The 27,487-nt window shown below is 30.6% G+C and overlaps 2 protein-coding genes across 2 annotated transcripts; both read right to left on the reverse strand.

The window, feature by feature from the left end:
• Positions 1 to 4,434: 4,434 nt before the first annotated feature.
• Positions 4,435 to 15,886, reverse strand: LOC124921500 (vacuolar protein sorting-associated protein 8 homolog). The gene is made up of 19 exons (XM_047462171.1): positions 15,190 to 15,886; positions 14,532 to 14,852; positions 14,179 to 14,415; positions 13,948 to 14,065; positions 13,697 to 13,854; positions 12,888 to 13,521; positions 12,080 to 12,144; positions 11,876 to 11,977; positions 10,788 to 10,930; positions 10,035 to 10,090; positions 8,159 to 8,811; positions 7,841 to 8,031; positions 7,442 to 7,742; positions 6,899 to 7,168; positions 6,711 to 6,820; positions 5,877 to 6,195; positions 5,156 to 5,563; positions 4,823 to 5,069; positions 4,435 to 4,740 (listed from the first exon to the last, which is right to left on the reverse strand). Exons 1-19 carry the CDS (start codon positions 15,835 to 15,837, stop codon positions 4,715 to 4,717), a joined length of 5,007 nt encoding a protein of 1,668 aa, XP_047318127.1. The 5' UTR covers positions 15,838 to 15,886; the 3' UTR covers positions 4,435 to 4,714.
• Positions 15,887 to 25,004: 9,118 nt separating this feature from the next.
• Positions 25,005 to 26,714, reverse strand: LOC124923204 (protein STRICTOSIDINE SYNTHASE-LIKE 2-like). Its single transcript, XM_047463552.1, has 3 exons — positions 26,445 to 26,714; positions 26,097 to 26,369; positions 25,005 to 25,596 (listed from the first exon to the last, which is right to left on the reverse strand). Exons 1-3 carry the CDS (start codon positions 26,708 to 26,710, stop codon positions 25,005 to 25,007), a joined length of 1,131 nt encoding a protein of 376 aa, XP_047319508.1. The 5' UTR covers positions 26,711 to 26,714.
• Positions 26,715 to 27,487: the final 773 nt, after the last annotated feature.

Below are 27,487 nucleotides of genomic sequence, written 5' to 3' on the forward strand. Positions count from 1 at the left end.
TCTTTTAGATGTTTCTTACTTGCATTGTAATTAGTAAGTACTTTTTTCTTATTTCTTTTTGGAATTTAGGCTCTCTAACCTAGATTATTAAATAATTTTGAACAGTTTTAATTAATCTAGCTAATTGTTAATTACTTACTTATTTTAAAAATTAGTGTAAGAATCTTAATGCATTAGGGTTTAATAGTTGTATTTTCTCGGGGTACCCCAACAAAAAGCTACGCAATGAGTTCGCTAACAATTTTTCATGATTGGGTTATCGATCTCTTACCTTTGGTTTGAAAATATCACCATGAAACAAAGTTGATGTTCCTGGTAGATCTGAGTTTCTATTTTTGGAATGAAAATAAATGACAGCAACTTAGCTCCTTCCACTTATACATTTGATTTTTCTTTTTTCTTTTTGTTCTTATAGAAAATGTAACACTTGACATCATGCCTTTGAAATTGGCCTTGGCCCATTATTTTGTGTTGTTGACATTTATGGCCACAAAGCAATAAAATGTGTCACCTTTTTAGGTGACATAACACATGCTTAAAAAAAACTTTTTTTCGACTAAGTTTATACTTTAGAAGAGCTGAGGAGGCTAGCACAACACCATAGATGACTAAATGAACCTTGTTTAGGTATAAAAACGCAAACTGAGACAAGGTGAAAAATAAAAGGATTATAAAGATTGTATAATTTGGTTCAAAAGTTTAATTTCGCATTTGATCAATTAATCTAAGAACTAAACTGTTCCGTGCAAGGAATTTTTACAAATGATTTATAAATGTACTTGCTTCGTCTTCACTACAAAACGTTTATTATTACTAAATGTTAAGGTTTGATAAATTATTTTATGAAATATGAATCAAAGATATTTGTATAATTGATCATAAAATGGTTACATTATGGATTTATGATAAATGATTTTGAATGGTTGGAAACTAATTAAGAGGAAGCTGAGGAGCCTACCTATGCGATCAAGAGGCTGACTGGGGATATTGTGCATCACACATCTTTGGCCGATGAACTCTTTTCTCTTTTGATCCATCACTTTTTAAGAGATCTCGATCTACTAACCTAAGCGAGAGGATCACATTGAAAGGGTCTATGATGTACACGACACCTCGATTATTCTCACCCGTCCATCCTGCCTCCAACATATGTTATTGTCGTGGAGGGCCCGGGCAAGTGTTGATCACACTAATAGGTTTAAGTATAGGGAATGACCGAAAATGAGATACATTTATGTTACGAGGAAGAAGTATGAGAATGGACCCAATGTATCGTATAAAGATCTTATATACATTAAATTCGAATAATATTCATAATAACATGTTCGAGATGCTATAACAAATGACAGTAATAACATGTTCGAGATGCTATAACAAATGACAGTGACACTAGAATCTGAATTACATAACTTATATTAATCTATTTTTTATTGGGTTAATTGTCATCATCAAGTTTTTGCTCACTCAAAATGAAGTGGATTGATGAGATGATTTAATCATTTAAATAAAACTTTATTAATTTGAACTTAATTTTATAGTTGTTTATATGTGGATGTCAATGCAAGACATGACTAAAGTCTTAGTTGATGGTCCATATACAAGACACTTACATCTAATTGGTTGATGGCTTCACCAAGTTATAAAAATAATGTGATTATTATTACCTTAATTTCAGAACTATATAAAATGCTATTATTTTTTTAGATGAATGATGGTTACATTTGTTTGAACTTAGAAGTGACTTTCTTTAATTAATTAAACTATTTTATATGTTATTTGATTGATCTAGCTGCTTAAACATGTCTTGATTTCTTATGGAGTGGGTGGGGTTAACTTATAATTCTATTTATTTCAATTAAAGATTGAGATATATTGTCAGAATAAGGACTCGTGGGGACTCAAGCATATTATATATATAGCTGTAAGGCAATTTTTAATAATTGTTTTTTAATTTATAAAGCTAGCTAGTACGTCATAAGTCATAACCGTTGGGAAAATAATTTTTTTTTTTTTTTGTATATCTCAATTTTTCAAAATAATAAAAGTAAGTTCTCACATTTTCTTTACTAAGTTAAAGTTCTACATTCCATCCGTGTTCATAACTATTTCAATTAAAAAGTCAATCCAGAAATTAAAGTTAGATTAGACAGAAAAAAATGAAATTTTTTTGTTGGGTAATCATTTAAAAAGTTGAAAGGAAAAAAATGTAACTAGAAAGAATCGAGAGTCACATTAGTATTATTTTTAAAATATTGGAATAGGTAAATTGATCATTGACAGTGCTATTTTGAAGTTAATTATTTTAAAACATAGTTATTTATAATAAATACTATTTAGAAATAAACGCAAAAGATAAAAATACATATAAATTATAAAAACACTCAAATAATTATAGGAAACTTATAATCCATTATTATCATCTAAACTTCCCTCAAGTCTCATCCTAGCTAATAACTAATCAACTTATAATTGATCTTAAAAGTCACATATATGATATATAATAGTGTACCCCATGCCATATGGTTTTCTTGATTTTGAATTTGTTAGTACGTAAATAGATTATCCTGTCTAGCTAGTGACAGTTGGACATGATTTTGTTTTATAAACGATTATGGTTAGAAGTCATAAAATATTATTATTATTATTATTATAAAAATAAAATGCCATTTTGCTATTGCACATGGAAACGGACCCATAAAGTGACTTTTAGGAGACATGGTGGACAAACAAGGCTTAACGAATGAATGGTTACGAATTTATTGGTAACAAATTTTCATTTTTAACTTTTATAAAAACATATTTAAATATTTCCTTTTTTTCATCATGCTAATTAATAAGCCAAATTAGTATACAATTAAACACTTCCAAGACTTAACCTATTAATATTATCTTGGATATGATCATATATGAAATGATACTCTATATAAATTTTCTACAACATATAATAATATATTTTTAAATTCCCTTTTTAAGATATATTTTATCACTTTAATTTTCTAACAGTTAGTCATTTTGTTTTTGTCAAACATGTGACATTTAGTCATTTAAGAATCACTCTTTTGTTATTTATATTATTAATTAAGAGAACAATATATATTTTTTTTAAACTATGACGCTTTGATCATCCTGTTATTTTATTATGGGTTAAAAAATGTTCCACGACAAACAGCACGGTTGAGGCCACGGGAGGGGTTTAAATATTATTATTATTATTTTTATTTTTATTTTGACAAATATTATTAACAATAAAAGTAGAGACCAGGTGGGTCGGATAGAGTGGCTATGGACTGCTAACACGATATGACACTAACCGAGCTGGACCCATTATAAGATACGAGGAGGCCCGACATGTCCGGCCCAACTAGGCCCTAAGCGTGCATTCGTACATGACCCGATTACTGGGCCTTCTGGCCTCTTTGTTTGCTACCTGCATGATTAGCAACCCACGTGGGCTGGGCCATTTTCAACCAATTTTTAAGTGTTTTTTATTTTATTATATTTTTTTGTTTATTGAAATATATGGGTTTACCTTTCTCCTTAATTGAGTTTTTTTTTTTTTACTTCTCAGGGGCTCAAGGTAAGACATCTTAGAGAATAAATTCAAAATTATATATACATATATTGTTGGTTACCTTTGTATTGTTATTGTTTTATTTGTATTAACTAATTATTAATTTCATTTTATCAATGAAAAACACAGTAATCATGCTGAAACATTTAAACAGTAAAATACAATCCAATATAAGTTATTAATACAACTAAGAATGACACTATGAAATTGTCCCACCAAAATCAAAATCGAATCGAATTTTTTCGTTTGAGACGGTTTTTCCTTAAAATCGAACAGATATGAGATGAAGATGGTATTTGTGTTCTCTGTCCTATCCTGACCCGTCCAGATTTTGCCCCGAACATTATAAATATAATTAAATATATTTATTTATTCACTATATTTTATAAGAATAGTAAGTTTATTTTTTTATAATAATATAAATTTTCAATATTGTATAATTTTATTATTTTCTTAAAAAAATATTTTAATAACGATGCCCAACGAAAATTTTCCGAAATTGAACAAAACCGAATAGGACGGAAAAGGTATTAAAAATATCCCCGAAATAAAAACAGGACGGGATGATAAATACATTCCCCATCTCGAATCGCCCATTGTGATCCCTAAATACAACTCAAAAGTAAAACTCAAGAACTAAGTGAAGCAAAAAATTAATGAGCAGACGAGTCTTCATTGAGATTTGACTCAAATATATTCATGAAAATACACAAAATGTTCTTTTAGTGTAAGATTAGCTAATGAGTATATATGGACAATATTAGCACTAAAAATTAATATTTCTAGATAACTAATATTTTTAATAACACATCTCATATATATGCAAAAAAAAGGGTATATTATAGATGAGAAAAAGGACACAGTTAAGAGATGAAATGAACTCTGCTTCATTTACATTATATTCATAGTAGCATGTATGGAACCAATATAACAAGAAAGAAATTTAAGCAATATTTGTAATTTTAAGTTACCATTCCGAGAGTTCTATGTACACTCATCATTCTCTCTTTTCTTTCCGAATCTTGTGTAAGGACTGCCTAATATATATCGTTTTCTTTTTAGGGTTGGGACTGGGAACGAATAATATACATAATAAATCCAAAATCTATCCAGCATTAGATGCGCTCACTGATGATCAATTCCTCATTTACCAGACTTCTCCTTTGTACCTACATAAGTTCAATGTTAGAGATCGGATCAAGCATATATACAGGTTTTGGATCTCGATAATAAAAATATAACACAACTTACTACTGAAAATACTTGATTTCAATGGCAGGCGAAGAGATGATCCTTTCATCTTCAGGTCCCGGAATTGCTTGATTCTACTACTAGATTTTTCTACCTTAGCCGGCCCGTTACTACTCTCCCCTCCAAGATATTCTACTCCTTTCTTTACTTTCTCGTGGTAAACAGCAGGTGGTGCAAGCCTTAAAGGTGGTATATTTTCTACATCAATCAATTTCTTGTCCTTCTGAAGATTATTCAACATCTCAAACTGTTGTTGAAAGCAGTCCCCAAGTGTTAGAAGTGTTATAAAATACAGTGGCAAGATTTAGAAAGAAAAAAATAAGTTGGGCTGACCCGTGGAATTTGTTGGGGGCGATAGGAATTCTCAAGGGCATCGTTTTCATGTTGGAAGTGGGAGAGATTTCCTGGAGTTTGATGGGATCTTGAAGGAATTTTGCTTATCAGTCCACTTTCGGCAACAATGCTCTTACTTGATTTGGTATCCTTCTTTGGCATACAGATGGGGCATCCAGTAAGAGAGCCTTCGCGTGAAGTTTGATCGTTCTCTTGAGGCTCACACTGGACATGAGTTGCATGGCCACAATTGAAAACACGAATTCCTGATCTTGAGGAATTCTTCGTTAGGGGATAGCTGCAAATACAGCAAGACAGACTTCGTGGTGCATATCCGTGTGATGCTCCTTTCTTCAGCAAACTCATTGTATAGAATGTGTCATCCTCAATCAAGGATTTTGCAGTGTCCTATAGAAATAAAGGATTTTGCATTAGTTATATTTAAATAATAATAATAATAATAATAATAATAATAATAATAGTAATAATAAAAGGAGTTTGTCAACCAGGCTGTCAAGATTCAAAATTAACCTTCTAATTCATGTGAAAATACAACATTCCTTTCCAATCTAGGAACAATAGTATACATTGAAAAACATTTGGCAGAGACAATCTAGGGACAATAGTATACATTGCTAATAAACATGTATAAAAGAGTGAACTATAGAGCATGCGAGTTAAGGTAACAAAGGAACTGAGAAATGCAAAGAGTATGATTTACCAGGATTCTCCTCTCAAAACCATATATCCCAAGCATTCCCAATATGGTAACTTTAAAATCACCAAACTCTTGGCTACCACCATCAGTCAAGAGTTTGGCCATGATAGTTGGAAGGTGAACATGTCCAATCATTCCCTCAACGATTTCTTTAATGAACAGAGAAAACAGTTTCTTCAAAGCATTGAAACCCTTGTGGGATTTTGAAATCTTCCACTTAATTATGCACGATTCTTCACCTACTTTCCCACCCAAAGATTCAGCAAGCAATCTGACATGGTTCTCTCGAACACTGTATGAATCTTGCAGAGGCTCGCAAAACCTGCCAGAAGTCAAAACCTCTATCATCCCCAAGGAGAAAGATTATCTAGATTGTATCATGAAAACGAACAAGAAAATACAACAAATCCATACTAATGCATAATTTGGAAAGCAGGTGCAAATTATCACTATGACTACACAATTATCCACTTCTTTTTCACGTTCATCATGATCTAAAAATTCTACATTTGTTGTTTGTGAAAAGTTACAATGATCTACAAAGGAATATAAATATATATATATATATATATATATATATATATATATATATATATATATATATATATATATATATATATATATATATACCAAATCAAGCTGTTACAATTACACTATAATTTGGATTATTATTTTAAAAATAATTTGTATACCAAATTAAACAACAAAATAACACTATAATATGGGTCATTATCCAAAAACAAATCTTATGCCACCTAAGTATTTAATTAAAATTGTTACATTGATCTTTCTTTTTCCCAAAAAATAAATATATAGTGGCAAACTTTCTAAGCTTACGTATCAAGCAATAGGAACCATAGGGTTTCAGACTCCTCAGGATCTAGCCTAGGAGTGTTCCTCTGGCACAGTACAATACATGTTCGCAATATTCCCTGAATGTCTACAACCTGCAAGCAAGATCACAAAGTTTTATCATACATGAAGAACAGAAGACACGAGTGTTGAAAGAAAAGATTTAAACCCACCTCCTCCTCCTTTAATAAAGTACTTGAATGCTCCTTGCCAGCCCTTGAAACTACATTTGATACTGTAGCATCAAGCTTAACAAATTTCTCATTGAGGCCAGACAAGGTAAGCAGAAGAGCACTCCCAGCATCACCCACCCTTTCTAACAAAAAAGCAGCAGCATCAATAACTCCATATTTCTGGCATAGTCGTAAACAGTGCTCTACTCTGTAGTTCTCAAACGTCTGAAGAAACTTCAGAACAGAATTGCTTTCATATTGGCAAAGTAGCTGCATGGAGTAAGAAAACGAAGTCAGTCTTGGTGATCTAGTCACTAGAGGAGCCATATTCAGACTTTCAAGCCATGTGGAGAATACATAGTCGCACTAACATGTATGTTTAAAGAAATGGTTGATATAGAGATACATAAAAGGGCAAAGACCATGTAAAACATCTGAGCATACAATGTAGTAATCAAAGATAAAAGGGTATATAGTAGATCTAGAGGATCAATATATTTATCGACTTTTACACGAATTTGATCAATGCAATGTTTTTAATACCTCGAGGTAACGCTCAATCAGTTCATCAGTCACGTGAACCGGATTATCACGCAAAAACTTTGGGAAATCAGATATCTTCTCCAAGTATAAATCAACTGACTCATATTTCCCTCTTCTCCCATTGAAGAATCCCCAGGCCTTGCCCTTTCTTAAGAGAGAAACATCTAGGGTGACACATAAGTGAACCTCGAAAAGAGTCTTTAGATAAAGAAAATGGCTTTTGGGTTGAGACTGGAGATGAGACAAGATTTCTTCACTTTCTCTGTTGAAATGGTCATGGATAAGAAAGAAAGCACCCTGTCTGCAGAGATAAGTGATGTGTAAGCTCTGTCAGTAAGTTATTGCAAATCTACAATAGGACTAACATTCACAGAATACATCTCTTTATTCAACTTATACCTGCTTAAAATAACCAGATCTGGAAATCGAGAAATTACAGCTGAATAAAAAGATTGGAGTTCACTTCCACTTAGTTCTTGTAAAGCTACATTGATGAAGGCAAATGCATGTACTGGGTCATCCAAGTCTTTCATGTAGCTATCCAAGGCAGCAACATACTGATGACTGATGGCATGAATCAATCCACATGCCTACAAATATTGATTCAAGTTATACAAGTTACATCAAATAAATTAAATGTTCTTACACAATGTTGAGTCTAGATGACTATACTTAAGTATTCTAAGTACAAGACAACAACAAAATGTGAAGCAATACCTGATAAAATTCAGCTTTCTCACACAGATCCAATACGTACAATGCATTCCAATCTGCTTCAGGCACTACTTCCAACAGAGCAAGGACCTGCTTCTCTTTTTTTTGTGAAGTTTCAACATCTTTGGTTTGAGTACCAGAAGAAATGCTAATCTCGGTCGTAAAAGACTGAAGAATTTCACTCAATATGCGAGTTGAAATAGTAGCCTTTTCACAGGAAACATAATATGCAACAAACTCCAGCATGTAACTCCTGTCCTTCACTGAAGGCCAAATACCTAACTCACTGCTGCCAGTTGGCTCATCTTTTGGTAGGTTTTTCATGTCAAGGATGTGAATAACAGCATCAACTGTTTCTTGCACCAGTGCATCCTGTCTCCAACTTGCATGATTTTCTTTATTACTATCTATATTCATGTTAGCCAAACCATGAGACAAATGGTCCAATTCTTGAATTCCCTCTTCTACAAATGCACATCTCAGAACATCTAATGTAGCTTCAGTGTCTAACTCCAATAGATGATACATGTTTCTGTATACTCCTGTAAATGAGCTAGTAACCATGGTTGAACTTGGAGCAACAGACTTCTCAAGGAGAAACTGCAAAAGTTCTGATCTAAGCGATTGTAAGCGTGTAGGGGACAGAGTTCCATGGCCTGTAAAATAGGTAGTTGTCTGAGTAACTTATAATTGTAGAGGTGTCACACAAATGAGAAGAAAATTTATCAGACAAACAAGCAATATTGATGCCATAAATATTCATTTTAGTCTTTCCCCAGGTAGATTAGTATGCATTTACCAAATTCAGGGTAACCTTTTAGTCTTATTAATAGTAATGGAAGTTGCATTATCTTTCTTTAGTGAGAGATGCAAGGAATGTCTATCCGACCTCACGGTGGAGCTTATTTAATTGTTCTTCTCCAATGCTATGTGATTTTGCTTGGACGTTTATTTATTTAAATGCTTACAGATCAAAATGACTAAGTAGATCTTCTAGATTGATCTGGTGAGTCTAACCAAATATAACATACAAATTTCCCTTAACAACACTCACTCAAATGAAGACAAAATTTATAGGCCTATTCGGAAACACTTATGTTTCGGTATTAGAACCACAAATAAGTTTTTGAATTTGTTAGACTGACAGTGTTTGATAAAACTGAAAATTAAGATCTGCATACTGAATTCTAAGTACTTAATGACTTAAATATCAAGAGATAAAAATGTGATCATATGAATTCTAAGTATTTCCCATCTCTCTCCTTATAAATAGTTTACATATGATCACATTTAGAATTCATCTCATAAGATTAAAAATCTGATGAGATTATGATCAAAGAGAAGAAGGAAGTTTGTTCTACTACTTGTAAGGAGAAAAAATGGAAAACCTAATACAACTTTATATATAGCAGTTAAGAAGGATAAAAAGTGGTTTTTTGGTAATTTTTTTCAGAGTAACGTGTTTAGTTTTTTTTTTCTATTTTAAAATAAACTTGATATTTTAGCTTATTATTTTTAACATATTTTCACTTAAATCTGTAGAAATAAGTGATTATAAATATGTGTTATCAAATAAACTTATATTAAATAAGTCTCTAATATATTAAATTAACTGATAAGTCAAGTTATCAAATACTGCATAAGTTCAGTTTATAAATGTAATCTCATATGCATCTACATCTGAATGAGAAATCTGGCATAAAAAACAAGTTTCCAAAAGAAGCCGGGCAAGTTCTCGTAGGAGTGGAAGATAATTGACATCAATTCCTACCACGCCTAACCCAAGAAAAAAATATATACGTCAGAAAGAACAAAAGAACATCATATATTATTTTCTCCAAGTAGTAGATGCTACTCATTATTAACAAAGAAAACATACCTGGAGGAAAAGCTAGACCAGAAAAGCAGTACTTCAGATATACAAGCATTCGGTACCTGTTATGAGAGCAACTGCTTAAGTAAAGAAACCCCTCTGGAATGGTAAAAAATCAAAGGACTGGTGCTTTATTCAAGTATTCTACGAAAGGCATCTTAAGCACGTTTTAACAAAAAAATAGGAAGAGAACATGAATGAAGAAATCAAACTTCCATATCAAGGCTGTCAGAACAGAGTAGTCACATACTGCTGCCAGACCCCATGAAAGCAACCAGTAAACCCTAAAGCTTTGCACGCACAATAGTTTGACCAAGGGGTGATTAACACAACATTGTAGGCCATTTCCTTCACAAACTACTTATTGTGAAGGCCTCAATTTAGAACAGCTATTATCATAAGACACGAGTGACTAATTTCTACATTTTATCTTGGAGACAGACTTGAGTAGTCCTTCATAAATATTTACCCTGAAAATGAGATTTCAAGGAAAATAGAAACCTATGAATTCCATTTTCTCAAACTTAATAATTCGTTGTAAGAACAGTGTCTCAGAGAGAAAGAAATGCCTTATTCACATCTGTTTGCACTTCACATGTGAAAGACCTTTTAGGAAACTAAGCATCCCAGGTAGTTATCAAATGACAGAGGCCTTTAAGTGCATGGAGAAACTTGTTAACATATGAGAAATCTCGGTATAGACGGAAACATAGTAGACAGACTCCTACATAATTTTAAATCATTAACAGATCAACATACCCAAGTGAAGAAGCACTTTCTCTTTCACTATTTCGTGAAACATTCAGAAGCTCTTCTAGAGGAGATCTGAAATCATCTAAGCCTTTGTTGAACAAGTATATAAGAGCACCATGCAGTCTGTGCTCTCGGCATAACCGAACAACCTAAAGTACAAACCAAATAAAAACTATTAATTAATACAAGACACATCAAGTTTTGTCAAAAAGAATTATTTAGAAATTAAACAGCACAATTAGTTGAGATCCGCAAACTATTTATTAAGCATTAGACATGCAGATAAAAGTGGATGGTAGATCTTTGTTTTGATCAGCTAGGTGCTCTATCCACTATGGTTATGTTTACTTATTCATATGAGCGGTAAGAAGCATTGTTGAATTATCAAAGTAGGGCTATTCATAATGTTCCTGTCCCTTCCAAAAGACATTTACTCCAAGTGGTTGGAGTTGATTTCCTTTCCAAGAATGATTTATGCAAATAGGAAGTTGTTTTGTCGTTTAATTTCTTTGTTCTAGTATTCCCTATAAATTGTAGTCTCCCATTGCATAGTTGATCAATCCCAAATATATGAAATTGCCGCCTTTAAATTTCTACAACCTTCATTATTCTGAAATTTTGTTTAACCATGAAAGTTGTGGGATTGGTGTATGGTTAAATATTCGGATGTGTTATGTTAGGATCTTGGGTGTTGGTTTCCATTTTTCTTGAAAGGATTGAATTGTAGGGGTTTGTTTGAAATTGTATATGCTTTTGTCGTCGTGCTTAAACAATGGCCATGCAAGCCGAAGAATAATTTTGTTTATCAAAAATATAAACTTATAGCTTACAAAATATGATATCAAGTTGAAAAGCTAAGATCGTCATGACAAGATGGTCAGAAATATACATAAAACAGTGCCTTATTTGCTTTTTATTTGACACCTATACAAAGAAGTAATCACCTTATGCAAATTCAAGGGTTCAACCATAAAAAGTGAAATCATGTCAATGTACAGTACATTTTAGAATATTTCCTCAATTTAAGATCTAATGGATAACACTCTGCTTTAGTCTGCTTCATCCATGTTAAGAGAACCAAAGGAGTATATTACCTGATTGAAGTCCAGTGAACTAATGTCCATATGCAGAACACATTGTTCAATCCTTTGCAACCAGCCCTTTTTGCTGTAGTGCTCCACTAGTGCTTGCATAATCTACTTCACCAAAATGATGAGAAAATAAATGGATATTGAAGAAAGTTAAATTTCAGACTCATTTCTCCTTCCCAATCCCTTGAAGTATCAAAATACTATTACCTCTGGAGGAAGAGATCCAAGCATATCTTTCAATATATAAGGCTCCAAAAGCTCCAAAAATGTCTCTGTACATACCAAAGCAAAATCAACACTTTCTTTTGGCAAGCAAGAACCAAATATGATTTCTGGTAGTTTGGTTTATGTCCAAAAGACGTAGAAGTGTGCTTATACAACTCAGAAACAAACATAATGGTGCATTAACAATCAAAGTGCAGCTTAAGAGGATATTTTTTTAGTCATTGCTACCAGGGTCTAAAATTTACAGATGTCCCAAAGACCTAGTGCAAATCATAATATTTCTATATGTACATACTACATTATGGAAATTACACAAATTTGTAAGTTTGAGATACATAAGGATATTGTCCAATAGAAAGTTTGTATCTGAGTGTAAGATATCATACACAATTTCTAGTTCTACATAATCTGGATATAATTGTGAAATCACTAAGAGAAAAGGAAAGCAGAAACACAAAACAGAGAAAAAAAAATGAATTTCTTGAGTGATGGTTGAGGAAATTACCAATGCATGCAAGATAATGACAGAAGATGTTTATTGGTTCTATATACCCATAAGACTTTCTATCATTACTGAATTTGATATGATGTATTTTGCTATAAAACACCGTATAAATATGTATAAATATGAAGTGTCTACATATAATTGCCATGACAATTTTCAATTTGATACCTTTAACCTCAGGTCATTTTGGAGTTGTTCTAACAGGGAGGGTGGTGGACTTATTAGCATTAGGACTAAACATATAAATCCTCAAGAAACCAATTTATTTAATGCTCAAGATAATACCTTTCTGCTGAGCAGCTATGAATTTAGAAAGTATTTCATCAAAAAGTATTTCGGTTCTTCTAATGTGCACACAAAATTCAACAGCAACACCGCCAACACGTGTATATTGATCTTTAATCTCCAGAGGAACCGAGCTATCTCCAGCGTCAGAGTTGTCTGACCCTTCCAGCTTTTCAGCTTGATTGCAAGATGCCACAGATATATAGGAAAAAACTTCATCAACATAAGACAATATCAACTCTACTAGGTAGGGCATGATGACCTCATGTACAGCAGATATATTTTTGGGAAGATCAACAACACCATGGGCTTGACCATCATACATCGTCATTGCCATGTTGAGTGCACCCATCCAGTCACCTGCTCTACGCAAAACTTGAATACGTTCCTTCCAAGGCAAAAGACGGCAAATAAAAAGATGCATGGGCCCAAGAATGTAAAGAGTGGCCCCTCTTACAGCTATGCTATTATGATAAGCTTTTTCAGAGTTTCCAAAGATATTGTTAAAATGAGGATGATATACAACAAGATCCTCTCCTCCAGGTACATGGACAGCAAAGTTGGCTTGATGAATAAGAGTTCCATCCTTTGCAAACAAGGAAAGCTGCCCATTTGTTGTAATTACCACCAATAGCTGAAAAAAGTATAAGACCTCCATTATCTGATCTGATTATACTTGCACAGGTGAATAAAGCTAAGAAATGATATATATCTTTTTATATTTTAAGAACACCTAGAAAACCTTAACAAGCGAAAGACCCGATCAAAGGAAAATTTCATGACATGACACATAAAACAGGAGGAAGCACCTGGTCGTCTAACCATGCCACACCTATGGCAGGGCTCTCAAGGGTCCATTTACCAATTACTTTTAGCTCTGATTTGACTAATTTTGCAACCTGAAGTTTTCGGTCCCATGCCATAGCAAGCAGTGATACCTTTCCTGATGCTTCCAGAGGTTCATTTTCTACAAACATTCATATATTAGTAAAGGTTAGATATGAAACTTGGTTACCAATGATTTGCGAGAATGAATTTCATAATCCGCAATGATAGATACCGGCTAAAGCTTGTGGCTGCCCCAGATACTTCCAGGCAGTGAATGGCATGGAACCCTCTCGGATGCCCTCTGGTTTTGGCAGTTGAGAATACATTTCCACGCTGGGGGTGACCTTAGCCTACAGCAAAGACCAGCGAGTGAATACAACACAGAAAAATGTGAGCCAGAAAGCAAGTAATCAAAAGATCCTAACACAGCTGAATAATCGAGTACCAGTCATAAATTGCATACCACAACAGCACTTTGATAGGTGGCAAATATGACAACACCTTCTTCAGCCAAAGAAGACTTTTCACTTGGGTACCTCCAACTAGCATCACCAAGAACACCTCCCATCATGCTACCAATTCCACCAGGTGAACTGGTAGCATTACCCTGGGAGGACATTGATGTACCTCCAGAGAAGTCCTCAGGAAGAAGCGCAGATGCACATAGTACTGTGCTTGTTGTTCTTCCATCAAAAAGACACTGTTCAAATTGAAACACAAAAACGGTAAAATGATCTATACAAATAAAAATAAATCATATAGAGGAGATCCTCCATTATGCGGTTATGCTGACAAGGATAGGTAATAATGTTTTACCGTTGTAGTAAAAGAAAACCGATTGACCCAGGCCAAAACAGAAAATGAAATTAACCAAACCATGCCCTTACTGTCACCACTAATTACTCTAAATTGCCGAGTAACTTGACGAGTAACTTGAGCATCCTGGCCCAAATATAACATATGCACAACAGGAGCATCATGTGTTCCAGTAATTAGTCTTGCTGCAGAACCCTTCTGAACATCCCAAACAGTAATGTGACCATCATTATATCCAGCAAAAAGTAAATCTCCCTGTTGATTGAAGCAGATAGATGTTACAGGGGAGCGAGTACCATCCCCTTGCCCGAGAATCAACATCTGCCACACACTAAAATATTAGGAGAACTGCCAAAGTATAGAGAAATTATATTCAAATAAACTATGAATACCAAGAGCACCACCAAAGAAGCAGAGACTAAATCTTGGACAAAATGATATTGAAAAAGTAACAAACAAAGGCAGCCTTCACCTTAACATTTTTTACATGTTTTGAAAATATTATAACAAAATTAACAAAATCTAATTTCACTTGTTGCTTCTATTTTTCTTAATAATGTAGAAAGTACTCTTTCCAACAATTCCACTATAATAAACAGATAAAACATGGAGTTTGCAGTGAAAGCAAATGTAAGAAGCCATGCAAAATTGTATCAACCTTTGCATCCATATTGTCTGCAGAATGAGCGGAGTATTTGCTTGGTATTATAAGAATTGTCCCTTTAGACATTCCTACTGCTATGAAGTTAAGATGGACTGCTACAACTTGTGGGGAACCATGATCTCGTCTAATTGCCGGAGATGATATAGCTCTTGTTATAGTATTGTCAATATCAACGTCGAAGTATCCAAGAGCAGTTGATCCCCTTTTGATGCCTTCAAGCCTCATAGGTTGAGCAGCAATACCAGTTTCCCAGTCTAAACCAGAGGACGCTTGAGTCTTCTCGATTTCCTCAGCTAATTCAAGAGGCTTCAAAGAAGGATTTGGTTTTATCACAGTAATTTCACCACTCATCTCACTCTCCAAACGATGAACATCTTCTCCAACAGCGTCCACAGTATTAATTCCAGGACTGGCTCTATCCTCTGTGTCACTCATTTCACTATCTTTGGAGTACAACAAGTCCTCCTTCGGTTCATCAGTTTCTGATGCTAACTTTACTGATTCATCAATAACAAAACTTTCCTCACCAAATTTGTATGAAGAAGCACTTGGTATCTTTGTGAGCTCATTAACATCACTAGATCCCGAAGTGACACGTGTTTCCATAACTTTTGAAGATATGTTTGTTTCATCATCTGTCATATTGGGCAGTGAAATAGCTCCATCCTCGTTAGCGCTGGAGGTTTCCTCGGGATCGTTAGCAGGTATACTTTCATTATGGAATTCATCCACTTGAGAGGAGTTTATATCTCTTTTGTGTAACTCTGTATCATTAAATTCGCTGCCATCTTCCCCCGGTCTCTTTCCCGTATCATCTTTTCTTGGTAATTCCTCACTGATGTCTACACTAATTGCCAACCCTGAAGCAGCAGGTAGAAAGTCGCCCCATTGAATATCATCGTCTCCAACAATCTTCTTCTCTGGCAGACTAATGGCATGGGCAATGCCATTAGGACCACCATTACTGGATTCGGAAGCTGCCTCTAAATTATTACCAGTTCCCAGTAAAATGCTGTTTGTTCTTCTCGATTTAATAGCCGCAGCATAGGGAGTTGTGACCGACCGAGAAGCAGCAGCGGCAGCAGCAAGAGCTGCTCCAGGCTTTGCACTCGACTTAACTCCACTAAACAAAGGCGGCAGCGGATGCAAAGCACTCCTACTACCAATGGACGATGATCCGGATAAATCACTCGATTTTGCCCTACCAACAGTACTGAATTGGTTCAACCTAACGGTTTCTTCTGGTCCAGAGTCGACTAAAGATGTAGAACTACGTACCGAAGAAAATCCAGCTCGAGATCTCACATCATCTTCATCAAAATCAGCAGGATGGCGAATAATGGAGGGAGTAGAGGAAGAAGAAGGCGATGGAGGGGAATGTGAAGATGACGAATCAGACTCGTTGAGAATTTCATCGACGGTCCGGCGATGAGCGAAATTGATTTCTCCATCATCTTCGTCGCTTTCACTGCTAGCGTGTGAAGCAAGAAAAACATCGAGATCAAGCTCCATACCTAGCTTAACTGGAGCAGCATTAACGGGACTTCTGATCATCTCCAATGTTAATCATCGAGAGTTCAATCGGAGGTTGTCGATTATCTTTCTCTAGACAACTTCGCCGGAGATTCGCCGGAGTCGGAAGTCACCAGGCCGTGAAAAGGCTAATGATCTGCTGCAGCAGGGTCTAGACTCAAAACCTTGAAATTACCCTTTCTTTTCAAGTCACCACTTCACAAGGGAATCCGGTAAATACTAAATTGTTTTTTGCTTTTAAATTTGCTGTCATCCATAAATCAGTTATGGTTTTAATTGAAAATTAATATTTTATTTAAGTTTACAGAAGAATTACTAATATGATATATAATGATTGGTATACAAGAGGGGTTGTTTGATTTTTTTTATGAAATACATGACTAAAAATATTATTTTTGCTAATGATTAAAATTTATTATTTAAAAAATTCAATTTTATAAATTAAATAAATTAATAAAAGATTATATTTTATTTAATAATTTATATAATTTTAATATAAAAATTATTTTGGTTCCCTTCAATATTAGAAATATTGAATTAAAAAATTGAATAAAAACAATTTATTAATTTAAGTAATTTTAATAAAATTGTCAAAATTTAGAGTTTACATACAAATCTTAATAAATCGTTAAAGAGTTTAATTTTAAAAAATATTAATTATATATTATTATTATTATTATTATTATTTATATATAATTAAAAATTCTATACCTAGTTAATTTTAAAAAATATATATTTAAATATAATATTAATTAAAAATAATAATAATAAGTAAATGACACTACAAAAAATTATATTTATAAAATGAATTATATTAATTTATTTATTTGAATAAATAATTTTTTAATTTATAAATATAAATTTGTTTTTTTTAATGTAAAATAATTTAAATTTGATTTTGATATAAAAATTATTGTGGTCCAATTTTTTTTTTTATTTTAATTTTTATAAACTAAGGTTTTGTTAATGATTAAAAAAATATTTTTTAATATTTTAAATATTGCAAAAAATATTAAATATTCATATTTTATTTAATAATTTAGATAATTTCAATATAAAAATAAATAAATATTGGTGTGGTTCCTACTTGAATATAAGAAATATTCAATTAAATTGGGTTGTTCTTAATTGTTATTTTGATCAAGAATGTGTTATTTTTTATTATTTAGGTTAGAAAACTTAGGAGTATAAATTTATAAATAATCAATTTGACTAATAAATTAAAGATTACCAAAAAAAATATAGATCTCTCTTATTACTTATGGTTGAATTAAGGCATTTTTTTGGAAATCTTAGTTAGGAATCAAGACTATTACCACTAAATCTTATGGGTTGTTAATTATTGGCTCTTAATTCAGATAACATTAATAAATTTATTTGAATTAATTGTTTCAAAAATTCAATTACTATTTATTATAATCATAAACAATCTCATAATAATAATAAAAATTGAATTAAAAAGATGATACTTAATGAATTCGATATTTAAGAAAATAATTAATAATCTTAATCAATGTTATGGCTTTATAATTTGAATAGATTACTAACCTGCTAGAAAGAACATTGCTAAATATATGAACATCATTATAAACTCGTGGATTGAAACAAATAATTAAAAAAAAAAGTGGAGAAATAAAATACAATAATATATTGGTTTTTAACATATTAAAAATCTATTTTCGATATGATGAATTATAAGTTTTTCTTTTCGATTGGATCAATAAAACAGTTGAGCGGGTGGTAAGAAGAGCCCAATCAATGTTGAGCCCAATCAGCCCATAGCATCATTTTCTCAATTAATAGATAAATATGTATAAGTTGTCTCATTTGTGTTGAAGCATTCTTAATAATAATAAAAACTGTAATATCCTAATAATACTATATTGTTGTTAATTAAAATATTTAATAACTATATTAGATTCATACTAGATAGTCATATATATATATATATATATATATATATATATATATTAAATAAGTTTATATTTAAATAGTCAAAATATATATTAAAAAAATCATTTTATTTAAAGGAAAAATGAGTTTAGATATATAATAGCTTCTTACAATATATATAATACTAAACCAATTATTATTATAAAACATTATCTTTCATTCTATAATTTTAGATGAACTAATTAAAAGAATATATGTGAATATAATAAAGAGAAACTTAATAAAATAATATTAAGTTATCATGTTAAAAAGATGTTTATAAATAATATAATAAAATTATTAAAATAAAATAACATTAATAATGTACATAAAAGAAACTCAAAATCATATTAATTATCATTTTAAATCAGAAGATGTTTATGGTTCCTAAATAATGAGTTTGATTTAATAAGGTTATATACTAGTCTATTTAACATGTTTCATTTATTTTTATTACCAACAATTAAATAATTTAGATTCCAACTAAAAACGTCGTAAATATCTTAAATTATAGTGGGTTGTTCTAAAGTTTATGATAGAAATCTTATTTTCTAATGTAACAGTAAAAAAAATTAGATATCCCAAGCTTTCTTAAGGTCCCGTTTCAAGCATGTCTCTACCCGCTTGGTTAAATTGGTTATTTGTCGAAACTAACGTTCTTAAAAACAAAACGATAAAACGTCTTATGATATAATACAATTAACAAATAAAGAATACACTTGAAAATGAAAGGATTTATGAGCAAATATAATTGTTGTGTACATTTGTTATTAACCTAATTAACTAGTTTTAGAAAAAAGAAAAAATAAGTGAAGTCTTTTTTGTATAGCAACAAAGGGCATCTTAATAGACCCCAAAAAACAAAACCCCATGTCCATCATCATTTATCTCTTCCAACTTCACTCACAAAATTCAACCATTTATCTCCCCATTCTCACTTACCCTAATTCCCAACCAATCTTCTCCATGAAGAAACATGTGAGTAAATCCTAGTACTATCAATAGGAAGCAATATTGCTATAGTTATCCAGCTGAAATTAAAGATATTCTATATGATTATGTATCTAATTTAAAATGATTTTAACAATCATTCAAAAAAAGAAACATAAGAAAGTTTTATTCATTTGTGGAATAGACTTTTTATGAGAATAATTAGACACAACAAATATTAAGGTATTGAATAACTCGATCCAAAAGATTGGGTACTCAAATGTCTCGAATTTTTTGAACCTGAACTGACTGATACAATGACTCGACTCAGACCCGATATATTGTAATAGCCGAATTTATACAAACATGCATTTGTTTTATAAAGTATTTTTTATATATAAAAATATTTGGAAAATTTGACTTATTAAATAGTTTTGTATGATGGGTTAAATAATTATTTTTAGTAAAAAAATAATTATTATAATAATTATAATAAAAAATATTGTTGTAAAATTAATTTAAAATAGAAAGAATTGTATGATAATACTAAAGTTATATTATTGTAAAACTTACTAAAAATAAATATTACTAGAATGATGAATATTGTTTAAAAAAATATGAAATATAATTTCACTCAATTATAAAATTTAAAACTTTCATACGTATCAATTATTATATTTCTTGCAACTTAGTAAAATTAAGCAAATCAAATGAATTCAGTACTATCATTTGTTTAGTTTTACAGTGACATAGTTTTCTAACAATTTAATAAAATATTAATCTTTTCACATAATTTTAAATATCCAATGACACATAAAAATAATTATTGTTATAAAAATAATTTAAAAATAGAGAGAATTATGTTAATAATATTAAATTATATTATTTTTTAAATTTAATAAAAAAATATTCTACAATGCTGACATAATTTTAATTAATGCTGAATATTAATGTTTAATTTTTCGGTTACCCATTGTTTCTACCCGAAACTATGTGAACCAAAAATCAAAATAATTGTCGGGCCAATTCGGTTCGGTTGTTTGGGGTATGCTTAGAGTTGGACAATGAATTGGATTAATACGAACCGACACGACCCAACATGATATTGGTACGGAACGACGCTATACAATATTATCTCACTCAGGTCTTGGGTTGACACGACACAAGCACAAGACGACACGATCTCAACACGATTATGATTTTATATGATTATAACACGGTCACGAGTTGACACGGGCACAACACGAGTAAAGACACGACACGAGTATACACACGAGCACGAGTATACACACGAAACATTAAGATAATTTATTATTAGTACCTTTAAGCAATATAAATAAGTATATAAATATATTTGGTTGTTATTAGTTTTATTCATGCTAAATATTTTAGTTATGTTAGAGTTATTTTAGGATTACAAGGTCTAAAGCCCATGCTGAGGATCCTCATTTGTAATAGAATCCAAGAAAATTGAGATAGACTAATTATTTTGCCAAGCAACTATGAATAGAATTAAGACAGAGTTGAAACTCACAATATAAACTGATATTTTATTTTTGGCCAATTTGGTTCTCAAATTTGATCGGTTTTTACAATTTGAGTATCTAACTTATAAAATCGCCATATATATGAGACTCAGATTTGCCTTAATATCCCTCAATTTAATTGCCCCAAGGCACATTTGTCATACTGCCAATGTATTTATTCAAGGGCCTACATGTACTCGTCTCAGCCTCGTAAATGACATCTCTCAATTGATCGTTTGGTACGTGTTACTAATTATATAAGTTGTAAGGAGATATAAATTGTATAGAGTATTAAGAGGTATAAATTATATATATTATTAGTGTTTGGTTGAATGATAAAAAAATATATAAATTATATAAGTTTTATGATTTTGTGTTAGGTAGATGATATAAGAAAATAGTAAAAAGAGGAATAATATTTTATTTTTGTATTTATATAAATTATTTTAATATTTATTTTATTTTAATTTTTATTATTAATTGTATTTTAACTAATAAAAATATATTTAATTATCTTATAAATAATTTAAAAAATAAATAATAATGTTATATATATATATATATGATCTCTTATAATTATATAAATATTATCAATAATTAATATTAATAAATATCACAAACAAATTAATAAAAATGAATAATTTGTTCAAGTGTTCTATTTTTGCTGGAGAGATGTTATAAAAAAATATTTTAAAATAAATAATAATTATTTTGTAATTTAATTTAAAATATGAAAAATAATATTTTTTTAAATTATTAAACTAATAAGTATTTAATAGGAGAGATAAATAATAATAATAATAATAATAATTATTATTATTTTTATACTAATAATTATAAAACAAACATTAAATTACTTTTAAAAAAAATCAAAATTTTTAATTTTTAATTTTGAAATAATAAAATTTATAAAATAATTTTATTTTCTAAAAACATGTAAATAATAAATACTCAAAATTAAAATATATTTAAAATTTAATAATTAAATTTAATAAAAGTTAAATAATAAACTAATAAAGGTTAATATTATAAAAATATGATAAAAAAAAGTTAAGAATTTAATAACTTTGTAACAGTTGTAAGTTATTCCATTAATTTTATTGTAAATATAAAACTAATCTAACCAAACACTTGTATAATTTCATTATTTGTATAGTTATCCTATCCTAACAGACTTATACCTTCTATCAAACACTGCCTTAGCGTATCAACATATTATCAAGATTATTATTAATAATAATAATAATAATAATAATAATATCACAAGTGTAATTATAATTTGACACTTATGTTCCAAGAATGCATGCATAAAAAAATGTATGGAGTAGAAACCTTTGATGATTCTGGTGGAACTTGTTCAGCTGATAATACACGTATATAGAATGCTTAGTATCTTTTGCCACCCTATATATGTTAATCTACACAACATAAAAAATGCAATAATCAATTAGTTATAATTACTTTGACTGAATTCTTAATTAACCTTCAAATTATCTCAATATATATATATATGAGCTTACGTTTTTTATGGCGAGATGTACTTAACTTTCTTATAACACGATCTAACATGATATTGGTATAGAACGACACAATACAATATAATATTATCTTATTTTGGTCATAGGTTGACACGACACAAGAACGAGATGACACAATCACAACACAATTATGAGTTTATACGATCGTAACACGGTCACGAGTCGACACGGACACAACACGAGTATTGACACGACACGAGCACGAGTGAAATATACACACGAAATAACATAAACACAACTACTCACATTTACAATAACATTCTCTAAATCTATTTAGATTCTCATTCAATTAATAAATTGTAAATATAATATATATAATTAAAATTAACCATACTAAAATAAAATATTAACTTAAATAATATAAATTAAAATAAAATATAAAAATAAAAAAAATAAATTATATGAATAAAAATTTGAGTCAGGAAGTTTATCAAATGTGATCATCAAATCTATGATATCGTATTAATAGTCAATGAGTGCATTAATTCCACTAATTTAAGAGTGAAAAATATGTTTTTGTCAAGTTAGACATCAAAAAATTTATAATCGTGTCAATTGAGAGTTTTTATTTGATGTAATGGACAAAATGGGAATGAGTGCAAAATGGATTGGTTTGATTAGATTTTATCTCTCGACGACTAAGTTTCCTGTCATTGTTAATAGAAGTTCTTAGGGATTTTTCGAGAGCTCTAGAGTGATAAGACAGGGTGATCCACTCTCTTCTTTTTTGTTCGTCATTGTTATGGAAGCTCTCAAAAATTATGGCTTTCACATAAAAGTCGGGACTCATCCGTGAAGTGAGTTGTGGGTCAAGAAGGTATCATTTCGTCATATCACATTTGATTTTCACTTATGACACGCTTGACATGGTTTAGACTATTTATAGGAATTTTAAAAACTTTCGAGATATTTTGTGATTATCTGGTATATTTTTTGGTCTTCGAGTTAATCTTAATAAGTAAGATTTTTTTTTTCAAAATAAAAGAATGATAAGGTTGACAAAATGTGTTTGAGTTCAGAATTGGTGATCTTCCGTCAACCTATCTTGGTATACGTGTTAAAAAATGTGGAGAAATAAATACAATAATATATAGATTTTTAACCTATTAAAATTCTATTTTTTATATTATATCCGATGAATTATAAGTTTTTCTCAATTGAGCTGTGCAAAATGAATAGATAAATATTCAATCAGGGTATAAGTTCTCATTTGTATTGTATTGTATTTGAAGTGTTCTTAATAAATAAATAAAAAATACTGTAATATCCTAATAATACTATATTGTAGTCAACTAAAATATTTATTAACTTTATTAGATAGTCATAAATATTAAAAAAGTTTATATTTAAAGGAAAAATGAGTTTAGATAAACAGGAGCTTCTTACAATATATATAATATTAGACCAATTATTATTATAAATCATTATCTTTCATTCTATAATTTTAGATGAATTAGTCAATAGAATATAGGATACTATAATAAAGTATAAAATTATTAAAATAAAATAACATTAATAATGTACATGAAAGAAACTCAAAATAATATTAAAAGTTATCATGTTAAATAAGAAGATGTTATAAATAATATAATAAAGTATAAAATTATTAAAATAAAATAACATTAATAATGTACATAAGAAACTCAAAATCATATTAAAAAGTTATCAGGTTAAATAAGAAGATGTTATAAACAATATAATAAAGTATAAAATTATTAAAATAAAATAACATTAATAATGTACATAAAAAAACTCAAAATCATATTAAAAAGTTATCAGGTTAAATAAGAAAATGTTTATAAATAATATAATAAAGTATAAAATTATTAAAATTAAATAATATTAATAATTTATATAAAAGAAACTCAAAATCTTATTAAAAGTTTTGCAGTTAAATAAGAAAGAGTTAATGATTCTAAATCTGAATAATAAGTTTGGAATAAGGTGATAAAGTAGTCTATTTAACAAGTTTCATTTCTTGTTTTTCTTAAATATTTTGAACAATTAAATAATTTAGATTCCAAAATACCTTAAATTGTAGTGGGTTGTTATAAATTTTATGATATAATCTTCTCTAATCTAATCTAATGTTAAAAAAAATATGGATATCTCCCTCAACGTCCACCCAAGGTCCTAGTTTGAGCATATCACTATGTCAGCGAACTTACAAGTTCTGTCCGCCTTTTAAATTGGTTGAGTATCAAAACTATCATTCTTAAAAACAAAACAAAAAAAAATCTTATGATATAATAAAATTTGCAAAGAAAGTATACACTTGAAAAGGACATGACAAATATAAGTGTTGTGTACATTTGTTATTAATCTAGCTGGTTTTAGAAAAAGAAAAACTTTACTCATGAAGTCTTTTTTGTATAGCAACAAAGGACATCTTAATAGACCCAAAAAACAATACCCCATGTCCATCATCATTTGTCTCTTCCATTACTTCACTCACAAACTTCAACCCTTTATCTTCCCATTCCTCCAATATCTCCCCATTCTCACTTACCCTAATTCCCAACCCAACACTTCTCCATGAAGAAACATATGAGTAAATCCTCGTACTATCAACAGGAAGCATTGCTATAGTTTTCCCTATCCATGGATGAGATAGAATCCATTTCAAAACCCATGTTCTCCTACCGTGAATACCCACCCAAAATCCTCCACCCTTCTCTTTTGCTCTTCTTTTTATATTGTCTGGAAACCCACGAAACTCGGCGAACACGTCCACCGTGCCGGACTTCGGTGTCCGAAGCCAGAGTCTTAGGATCTTACCGGTGGTCGATTCTGAGACCAAGACGAAGTCGCCATGCTCACTTAAGGCGACCCCGTTTGGGAATGAGAGATTTGAGAGGAGGACTGAAACTTGTTTGGTTTTTGGGTCGTATTTCATTAGAGATCCGGTATTGTCGCCACTCACTATGGACGGGATGTAATTCCTAACCATTATCAAAAAACAATTAAAATAAGGCTATCATTAGAATGTTTGGTATATTTAATAATATAAAATTTAGTTGAATAGTTATCTTTGTGTTGCATTTAATTAACATGATGAATCGATATAACTTGTTTAGATTTGTTGTTTTGGTATACGAGAAATAATAAACTCAAACGAAAGCAGGTACACGAATCCGACGTGGTCTGTAAGGTTGTCCGCACGTCCTGAAAACGCTCATTTTGAATCCTGAAAATATTCATTTCAGGTCCCGAAACGGTCATTTTGGGAAGAATATTTTTTTCCCCGAAATGACCGTTTTGGGATATTATAAAACTGTTTCATGACATGAAATAAGCGTTTCTAGACATTTTGAAAAATTTCTCTCTCCTACCCATCTATCATGCTACGTTGATTCGTGGACTTAGATTTTCGTTGAGTTTATCATTTATTTATATATATATAATTTTTTTTTAGCCAATACGCTAAATAAAATCCAGTTACCTCCTCGGATAACGTGAACTGCTCTGGCTAAAATAAACAACCTGTGTGTTCTGATCAATGTCAACGCCGTTAGCGAAACGGAAACCGTTACTACCTTGGGCTTTTCCGTAAACTATTTTGGAGGCCAATCCACCATTAGGGCCCACAACAACCAGGCCCATATAAGCATCAGCAATAAAAAGATCTCCCGTTCTTTCATTAAAACATAGGCCCAATGGCCGTCCACATACATTTTCTTTATCCACATGATCATGAGAGCCTTCACATCCCTCTCTATATAAAATAATTATTATTTAAAAAATAAATAAATAAATAAAATCATGTAAACGATCATCAATTCATCATCACCTCTGAGTAGACGTGACGGCGAAATCAATCCAACGCTGTTGATTTGGTATCCATTTGATGATCCGTCCGTCCGATACGCCGGCGTAAGGTCCGCCGCCGGCGGGATCAAATGCTAGACTTTCCGGGCCGGACGCACCTTCGATCGGAAGGATTTCTTTGCCGGCGGCGAGATTCTCATAGCTATATGAATTAATGTTGAAAAGCGAAAGAAGGGCGGAGAGAATAAGAACAATCGTGGACGCCATTATACAAACCTTGAAGTTCATATTGCATTGAATCTTGATTAATAAGGTAGAGAGAGAATATAAATCAAACCTATTTTTTATATGATTCTGGATATATATGGGGACTTGGAAAGCAAAATATATATAATATACATAGATAAAAACAAAATAAATATGTCTTGAAACATACGTAATATATTATTTTCTATATGCTTTAACTTCAAAGGTAATAATTTATTTATATGGATTTTTTTTAAATTTATTAAATACAGTTATTTAGAGACGTGTCAGATTAACGCTGCAGTTATGTTAATTTTTTTAATAAAAATAATAATAATAATAATAATAATAATTAATGAAATATAACTTATTTATATAAAACAACTACATGATGATATTTTCAAATAACAATGATATTTAATCCAAAATGATACCTTAGAAATCATTTTTAGGTTGGGAATTAAAACTGTAAACTTTAGTTTATTATGAAAAATTCTTTTCATTTTAGCTAATTTAGTGAGTTAATAAAGATTTTAATATTTTTTAACCCTATCAATATTAAAATATAACATTTAGAAGAAAAACTTTTGAGAATTTAATAATCATATAGTTTGATAATTAAGAAGAAGAATAATTAACATGCAATTACTTATAATACTATAAATGATTTTCTGTTTTCATAACCTTTACCAAACAGGACAGTATACAAGTTAAGTTTTTTTCCCAAATGAGATGTCATCAAAATAATAACATTAAAGTCAAATAAAATATATAAATAAATAACCGAAACGAAACGACGAACTATCATCGCTCACCAAA

This window comes from Impatiens glandulifera, chromosome 1 (genome assembly GCF_907164915.1).
Source record: "Impatiens glandulifera chromosome 1, dImpGla2.1, whole genome shotgun sequence".
Classification (NCBI taxonomy): Eukaryota; Viridiplantae; Streptophyta; class Magnoliopsida; order Ericales; family Balsaminaceae; genus Impatiens; species Impatiens glandulifera.

Coding starts and splice junctions, on each gene's coding strand:
- LOC124921500 (XM_047462171.1), bottom strand. CDS start 15,837: ATGACAGATGATGAAACAAACATATCTTCAAAAGTTATGGAAACACGT. Junction 14,416..14,531: donor GGTTTTCTTTTACTACAACG/GTAAAACATTAT, acceptor CAATTTGAACAG/TGTCTTTTTGATGGAAGAAC. Junction 13,855..13,947: donor GCAGCCACAAGCTTTAGCCG/GTATCTATCATT, acceptor GAATGTTTGTAG/AAAATGAACCTCTGGAAGCA.
- LOC124923204 (XM_047463552.1), bottom strand. CDS start 26,710: ATGAACTTCAAGGTTTGTATAATGGCGTCCACGATTGTTCTTATTCTC. Junction 26,370..26,444: donor GCCGTCACGTCTACTCAGAG/GTGATGATGAAT, acceptor TATTTTATATAG/AGAGGGATGTGAAGGCTCTC. Junction 25,597..26,096: donor AGTTCACGTTATCCGAGGAG/GTAACTGGATTT, acceptor GATAATGGTTAG/GAATTACATCCCGTCCATAG.